The sequence below is a fragment of the Pseudoliparis swirei genome, chromosome 14 (assembly GCF_029220125.1).
Source record: "Pseudoliparis swirei isolate HS2019 ecotype Mariana Trench chromosome 14, NWPU_hadal_v1, whole genome shotgun sequence".
NCBI lineage: Eukaryota > Metazoa > Chordata > Actinopteri > Perciformes > Liparidae > Pseudoliparis > Pseudoliparis swirei.
In genome coordinates, this window is record NC_079401.1 from 241681 (window position 1) to 251251 (window position 9571).

The 9571-nt window shown below is 42.3% G+C and overlaps 1 protein-coding gene across 1 annotated transcript in view; it reads left to right on the forward strand.

Moving 5' to 3' along the window:
• The window catches only part of LOC130204768 (transcription factor COE3-like), a 38404-nt gene extending 30472 nt beyond the window's left edge, over positions 1–7932 (forward strand). Inside the window, exons 10-12 of the mRNA XM_056431738.1 lie at positions 2314–2440; positions 7560–7648; positions 7885–7932. Coding sequence (XP_056287713.1) covers positions 2314–2440; positions 7560–7648; positions 7885–7920 — 252 coding nt within the window. The 3' untranslated portion in view covers positions 7921–7932. The remainder of the gene's footprint in view (positions 1–2313; positions 2441–7559; positions 7649–7884) is intronic.
• The last annotated feature ends 1639 nt before the right edge of the window (positions 7933–9571 follow it).

Genomic DNA, 9571 nt, shown 5'->3' on the forward strand with positions numbered 1-9571 from the left:
AGATGTGATGTGACCAGATGAACAATAGATGTCATGTGACCAGATGAACAATAGATGTCATGAGACCAGGTGAACAATAGATGTCATGTGACCAGGTGAACAATAGATGTCATGAGACCAGATGAACAATAGATGTCATGTGACCAGATGAACAATAGATGTCATGTGACCAGATGAACAATAGATGTCATGTGACCAGATGAACAATAGATGTCATGTGACCAGATGAACAATAGATGTCATGTGACCAGATGAACAATAGATGTCATGTGACCAGATGAACAATCGATGTCATGTGACCAGGTGAACAATAGATGTCATGAGACCAGATGAACAATAGATGTCATGTGACCAGGTGAACAATAGATGTCATGAGACCAGATGAACAATAGATGTCATGTGACCAGATGAACAATAGATGTCATGTGACCAGATGAACAATAGATGTCATGTGACCAGATGAACAATAGATGTCATGTGACCAGATGAACAATAGATGTCATGTGACCAGATGAACAATAGATGTCATGTGACCAGATGAACAATAGATGTCATGTGACCAGATGAACAATAGATGTCATGTGACCAGATGAACAATAGATGTCATGTGACCCGATGAACAATAGATGTCATGTGACCAGATGAACAATAGATGTCATGAGACCAGGTGAACAATAGATGTCATGTGACCAGGTGAACAATAGATGTCATGAGACCAGATGAACAATAGATGTCATGTGACCAGATGAACAATAGATGTCATGTGACCAGATGAACAATAGATGTCATGTGACCAGGTGAACAATAGATGTCATGTGACCAGATGAACAATAGATGTCATGTGACCAGGTGAACAATAGATGTCATGTGACCAGGTGAACAATAGATGTCATGTGACCAGATGAACAATAGATGTCATGTGACCAGATGATCAATAGATGTCATGTGACCAGGTGAACAATAGATGTCATGTGACCAGATGAACAATAGATGTCATGTGACCAGATGAACAATAGATGTCATGTGACCAGATAAACAATAGATGTCATGTGACCAGGTGAACAATAGATGTCATGTGACCAGGTGAACAATAGATGTCATGTGACCAGATGAACAATAGATGTCATGTGACCAGATGATCAATAGATGTCATGTGACCAGGTGAACAATAGATGTAATGTGACCAGATGAACAATAGATGTCATGTGACCAGATGAACAATAGATGTCATGTGACCAGGTGAACAATAGATGTCATGTGACCAGATGAACAATAGATGTCATGTGACCAGATGATCAATAGATGTCATGTGACCAGGTGAACAATAGATGTAATGTGACCAGATGAACAATAGATGTCATGTGACCAGATGAACAATAGATGTCATGTGACCAGATAAACAATAGATGTCATGTGACCAGGTGAACAATAGATGTCATGTGACCAGGTGAACAATAGATGTCATGTGACCAGATGAACAATAGATGTCATGTGACCAGGTGAACAATAGATGTCATGTGACCAGATGAACAATAGATGTCATGTGACCAGATGAACAATAGATGTGATGTGACCAGATGAACAATAGATGTGATGTGACCAGATGAACAATAGATGTCATGTGACCAGATGAACAATAGATGTCATGTGACCAGGTGAACAATAGATGTCATGTGACCAGGTGAACAATAGATGTCATGTGACCAGATGAACAATAGATGTCATGTGACCAGGTGAACAATAGATGTCATGTGACCAGATGAACAATAGATGTCATGTGACCAGATGAACAATAGATGTCATGTGACCAGGTGAACAATAGATGTCATGTGACCAGATGAACAATAGATGTCATGTGACCAGGTGAACAATAGATGTCATGTGACCAGATGAACAATAGATGTCATGTGACCAGATGAACAATAGATGTCATGTGACCAGATGAACAATAGATGTGATGTGACCAGATGAACAATAGATGTCATGTGACCAGGTGAACAATATATGTCATGTGACCAGATGAACAATAGATGTCATGAGACCAGATGAACAATAGATGTCATGTGACCAGATGAACAATAGATGTCATGTGACCAGATGAACAATAGATGTCATGTGACCAGATGAACAATAGATGTCATGTGACCAGGTGAACAATAGATGTCATGTGACCAGATGAACAATAGATGTCATGAGACCAGATGAACAATAGATGTCATGTGACCAGATGAACAATAGATGTCATGTGACCCGATGAACAATAGATGTCATGTGACCAGATGATCAATAGATGTCATGTGACCTCTCTCTCAGCTGATCACTGCTCATGCTATCCGGGTGCAGACTCCTCCCCGTCACGTCCCCGGTGTTGTCGAGGTAACGCTGTCCTACAAGTCCAAGCAGTTCTGTAAGGGAGCACCTGGGCGATTCGTTTACACAGGTACACACACACACACACACACACACACACGCATACTGAGACATACCACTTTCAACTGTTGCTGATGTTCAAGAAGGAAGAAACACTGTCTGACCAATCAGAGGGCAGAGAGAATCAAACTGACCAATCAGAGAAGACGGCTACCCAAACTTTAAGAACCTCCTGTATGACCTTTAGAACATGTTACAGGACCACTAGAACCTCCTGTAGGGCCTTTAGAACATGTTACAGGACCACTAGAACCTCCTGTAGGACCTTTAGAACATGTTACAGGACCACTAGAACCTCCTGTAGGGCCTTTAGAACATGTTACAGGACCACTAGAACCTCCTGTATGACCTTTAGAACATGTTAAAGGACCACTAGAACCACCTGTATGACCTTTAGAACATGTTACAGGACCACTAGAACCTCCTGTAGGACCTTTAGAACGTGTTAAAGGACCACTAGAACCTCCTGTATGACCTTTAGAACATGTTACAGGACCACTAGAACCTCCTGTATGACCTTTAGAACATGTTACAGGACAACTACAACCTCCTGTATGACCTTTAGAACATGTTACAGGACAACTAGAACCTCCTGTATTACCTTTAGAACGTGTTACAGGACCACTAGAACCTCCTGTATGACCTTTAGAACGTGTTACAGGACCACTAGAACCTCCTGTAGGGCCTTTAGAACATGTTACAGGACCACTAGAACCTCCTGTATGACCTTTAGAACATGTTACAGGACCACTAGAACCTCCTGTATGACCTTTAGAACATGTTACAGGACCACTAGAACCTCCTGTAGGACCTTTAGAACATGTTACAGGACCACTAGAACCTCCTGTAGGGCCTTTAGAACATGTTAAAGGACCACTAGAACCACCTGTATGACCTTTAGAACATGTTACAGGACCACTAGAACCACCTGTATGACTTTTAGAACATGTTACAGGACCACTAGAACCTCCTGTAGGGCCTTTAGAACATGTTAAAGGACCACTAGAACCTCCTGTAGGACCTTTAGAACATGTTACAGGACCACTAGAACCTCCTGTATGACCTTTAGAACGTGTTACAGGACCACTAGAACCTCCTGTATGACCTTTAGAACGTGTTACAGGACCACTAGAACCTCCTGTATGACCTTTAGAACGTGTTACAGGACCACTAGAACCTCCTGTAGGGCCTTTAGAACATGTTACAGGACCACTAGAACCTCCTGTATGACCTTTAGAACATGTTACAGGACCACTAGAACCTCCTGTATGACCTTTAGAACATGTTACAGGACCACTAGAACCTCCTGTAGGACCTTTAGAACATGTTACAGGACCACTAGAACCTCCTGTAGGGCCTTTAGAACATGTTAAAGGACCACTAGAACCTCCTGTAGGGCCTTTAGAACATGTTACAGGACCAATAGAACCTCCTGTATGACCTTTAGAACATGTTACAGGACCACTAGAACCTCCTGTATGACCTTTAGAACATGTTACAGGACCACTAGAACCTCCTGTATGACCTTTAGAACATGTTACAGGACCACTAGAACCTTCTGTAGGACCTTTAGAACATGTTACAGGACCACTAGAACCTCCTGTAGGGCCTTTAGAACATGTTAAAGGACCACTAGAACCACCTGTATGACCTTTAGAACATGTTACAGGACCACTAGAACCACCTGTATGACTTCTAGAACATGTTACAGGACCACTAGAACCTCCTGTAGGGCCTTTAGAACATGTTAAAGGACCACTAGAACCTCCTGTATGACCTTTAGAACATGTTACAGGACCACTAGAACCTCCTGTATGACCTTTAGAACATGTTACAGGACCACTAGAACCTCCTGTAGGACCTTTAGAACATGTTACAGGACCACTAGAACCTCCTGTAGGACCTTTAGAACATGTTACAGGACCACTAGAACCTCCTGTAGGACCTTTAGAACATGTTAAAGGACCACTAGAACCTCCTGTATGACCTTTAGAACATGTTAAAGGACCACTAGAACCTCCTGTATGACCTTTAGAACATGTTACAGGACCACTTGAACCTCCTGTATGACCTTTAGAACATGTTACAGGACCACTAGAACCTCCTGTATGACCTTTAGAACATGTTAAAGGACCACTAGAACCTCCTGTATGACCTTTAGAACATGTTACAGGACCACTTGAACCTCCTGTATGACCTTTAGAACATGTTACAGGACCACTAGAACCTCCTGTAGGACCTTTAGAACACGTTAAAGGACCACTAGAACCTCCTGTATGACCTTTAGAACATGTTAAAGGACCACTAGAATCTCCTGTATGACCTTTAGAACATGTTACAGGACCACTAGAACCTCCTGTATGACCTTTAGAACATGATAAAGGACCACTAGAACCTCCTGTATGACCTTTAGAACATGTTACAGGACCACTAGAACCTCCTGTATGACTTTTAGAACATGTTACAGGACCACTATAACCTCCTGTATGGCCTTTAGAACATGTTAAAGGACCACTAGAACCACCTGTATGACCTTTAGAACATGTTACAGGACCACTAGAACCTCCTGTATGACTTTTAGAACATGTTACAGGACCACTAGAACCTCCTGTAGGGCCTTTAGAACATGTTAAAGGACCACTAGAACCACCTGTATGACCTTTAGAACATGTTACAGGACCACTAGAACCTCCTGTATGACCATTAGAACATGTTACAGGACCACTAGCACCTCCTGTATGACCTTTAGAACATGTTACAGGACCACTAGAACCTCCTGTATGACCTTTAGAACGTGTTACAGGACCACTAGAACCTCCTGTATGACATTTAGAACATGATACAGGACCACTAGAACCTCCTGTAGGGCCTTTAGAACATGTTACAGGACCAATAGAACCTCCTGTATGACCTTTAGAACATGTTACAGGACCACTAGAACCTCCTGTATGACCTTTAGAACATGTTACAGGACCACTAGAACCTCCTGTAGGACCTTTAGAACATGTTACAGGACCAATAGAACCTCCTGTAGGACCTTTAGAACATGTTACAGGACCACTAGAACCTCCTGTATGACCTTTAGAACATGTTACAGGACCACTAGAACCTCCTGTATGACCTTTAGAACATGTTACAGGACCACTAGAACCTCCTGTAGGACCTTTAGAACATGTTAAAGGACCACTAGAACCTCCTGTATGACCTTTAGAACATGTTAAAGGACCACTAGAACCTCCTGTATGACCTTTAGAACATGTTACAGGACCACTAGAACCTCCTGTAGGACCTTTAGAACATGTTACAGGACCACTAGAACCTCCTGTAGGACCTTTAGAACATGTTACAGGACCACTAGAACCTCCTGTAGGACCTTTAGAACATGTTAAAGGACCACTAGAACCTCCTGTATGACCTTTAGAACATGTTAAAGGACCACTAGAACCTCCTGTATGACCTTTAGAACATGTTACAGGACCACTAGAACCTCCTGTATGACCTTTAGAACATGTTAAAGGACCACTAGAACCTCCTGTAGGACCTTTAGAACATGTTACAGGACCACTAGAACCTCCTGTAGGACCTTTAGAACATGTTACAGGACCACTAGAACCTCCTGTAGGACCTTTAGAACATGTTACAGGACCACTAGAACCTCCTGTATGACCTTTAGAACATGTTACAGGACCACTAGAACCTCCTGTATGACCTTTAGAACATGTTAAAGGACCACTAGAACCTCCTGTATGACCTTTAGAACATGTTAAAGGACCACTAGAACCTCCTGTATGACCTTTAGAACATGTTAAAGGACCACTAGAACCTCCTGTATGACCTTTAGAACATGTTACAGGACCACTAGAACCTCCTGTATGACCTTTAGAACATGTGACAGGACCACTATAACCTCCTGTAGGACCTTTAGAACATGTTAAAGGACCACTAGAACCTCCTGTATGACCTTTAGAACATGTTACAGGACCACTAGAACCTCCTGTAGGACCTTTAGAACATGTTACAGGACCACTAGAACCTCCTGTATGACCTTTAGAACATGTTAAAGGACCACTAGAACCTCCTGTAGGACCTTTAGAACATGTTACAGGACCACTAGAACCTCCTGTAGGACCTTTAGAACATGTTAAAGGACCACTAGAACCTCCTGTATGACCTTTAGAACATGTTAAAGGACCACTAGAACCTCCTGTATGACCTTTAGAACATGTTACAGGACCACTAGAACCTCCTGTATGACCTTTAGAACATGTTACAGGACCACTAGAACCTCCTGTATGACCTTTAGAACATGTTAAAGGACCACTAGAACCTCCTGTATGACCTTTAGAACATGTTACAGGACCACTAGAACCTCCTGTATGACCTTTAGAACATGTTACAGGACCACTAGAACATCCTGTATGACCTTTAGAACATGTTACAGGACCACTAGAACCTCCTGTATGACCTTTAGAACATGTTATAGGACCACTATAACCTCCTGTATGACCTTTAGAACATGTTACAGGACCACTAGAACCTCCTGTATGACCTTTAGAACATGTTAAATGACCACTAGAACCTCCTGTATGACCTTTAGAACATGTTACAGGACCACTTGAACCTCCTGTATGACCTTTAGAACATGTTACAGGACAACTAGAACCTCCTGTATGACCTTTAGAACGTGTTACAGGACCACTAGAACCTCCTGTATGACCTTTAGAACATGTTACAGGACCACTAGAACCTCCTGTATGACCTTTAGAACATGTTACAGGACCACTATAACCTCCTGTATGACCTTTAGAACATGTTACAGGACCACTAGAACCTCCTGTATGACCTTTAGAACATGTTAAAGGACCACTAGAACCTCCTGTATGACCTTTAGAACATGTTACAGGACCACTTGAACCTCCTGTATGACCTTTAGAACATGTTACAGGACAACTAGAACCTCCTGTATGACCTTTAGAACATGTTACAGGACCACTAGAACCTCCTGTATGACCTTTAGAACGTGTTACAGGACCACTAGAACCTCCTGTATGATGTTACAGGACCACTAGAACCTCCTGTATGACTTGTAATAGTTTCTGAAGACATTGTTTCCTCCTCCTCTTCGTCAGCTCTCAATGAGCCCACCATAGATTATGGCTTCCAGAGGTTACAGAAGGTCATTCCTCGTCACCCAGGAGACCCAGAGAGACTGCCCAAGGTAACACACACACACACAATCGTTTTATACAAACAGAGAGAATACCTGATTATTGTTGGTTTTCCTCATCAGTCTGTTTTCTGGTTGGCTGCTCAGAGTCCTGATAACCATCGTGTGTGTGTGTGTACGTGTGTGTGTGTGTGTGTGTGTGTGTGTCACGGAGATTCTTTTGAATGAAAAGTTCATTACAAAATGCATTATTATTATTATTATTATTATTTGGTTTCATTTGACAGATTCTGGGGGATCTGAGCTGGTGTGATGAGGGCTGACCTTCATTGCACCAACGACCAATCACTGACCTTCATTGCACCAACGACCAATCACTGACCTTCATTACACCAACGACCAATCACTGAGCTTCTCTACACCAACGACCAATCACTGACCTTCACTACACCAACGACCAATCACTGACCTTCACTACACCAACGACCAATCACTGACCTTCACTACACCAACGACCAATCACTGACCTTCACTACACCAACAACCAATCACTGACCTTCACTACACCAACGACCAATCACTGACCTTCACTACACCAACGACCAATCACTGACCTTCACTACACCAACGACCAATCATTGTTTTAAAGTTATTTCTATTGTAATAGAACAACATTCATCACTGTTGGCTAACAACACACACACACACACATGCACACACACACACACTCACACACAGACATGCACACACACACATACACACACAGCTATGCGCACACACTCACACAAACACGTACACACACTCGCACAAAGACATGCACTCACACACGGACATGCACACAGATATGCACACACACTCACACACACTAACACACACACAGACACACACAGGGAAGAGCATTAAATTCAACACGCACATACAAAGGTCATGGAATAAAAGGTAAACGTGTGTGTGTGTATGTGTGTGTATCAGGCTGCTCTATAAGTCTCTTAGGTCAACTCCTTATTATCAGGCTGCTCTATAAGTCTTTTAGGTCAACTCCTTATTATCAGGCTGCTCTATAAGTCTCTTAGGTCAGCTCCTTATTATCAGGCTGCCCTATAAGTCTCTTAGGTCAACTCCTTATTATCAGGCTGCTCTATAAGTCTCTTAGGTCAGCTCCTTATTATCAGGCTGCTCTATAAGTCTCTTAGGTCAGCTCCTTATTATCAGGCTGCTCTATAAGTCTCTTAGGTCAACTCCTTATTATCAGGCTGCTCTATAAGTCTCTTAGGTCAACTCCTTATTATCAGGCTGCTCTATAAGTCTCATAGGTCAACTCCTTATTATCAGGCTGCTCTATAAGTCTCTTAGGTCAACTCCTTATTATCAGGCTGCTCTATAAGTCTTTTAGGTCAACTCCTTATTATCAGGCTGCTCTATAAGTCTCTTAGGTCAGCTCCTTATTATCAGGCTGCCCTATAAGTCTCTTAGGTCAACTCCTTATTATCAGGCTGCTCTATAAGTCTCTTAGGTCAGCTCCTTATTATCAGGCTGCTCTATAAGTCTCTTAGGTCAACTCCTTATTATCAGGCTGCCCTATAAGTCTCTTAGGTCAACTCCTTATTATCAGGCTGCTCTATAAGTCTCTTAGGTCAACTCCTTATTATCAGGCTGCTCTATAAGTCTCTTAGGTCAACTCCTTATTATCAGACTGCTCTATAAGTCTCTTAGGTCACCTCCTTATTATCAGGCTGCTCTATAAGTCTCTTAGGTCAACTCCTTATTATCAGGCTGCTCTATAAGTCTCTTAGGTCAACTCCTTATTATCAGGCTGCTCTATAAGTCTCATAGGTCAACTCCTTATTATCAGACTGCTCTATAAGTCTCTTAGGTCAACTCCTTATTATCAGGCTGCTCTATAAGTCTCTTAGGTCAACTCCTTATCATCAGGCTGCTCTATAAGTCTCTTAGGTCAACTCCTTATTATCAGGC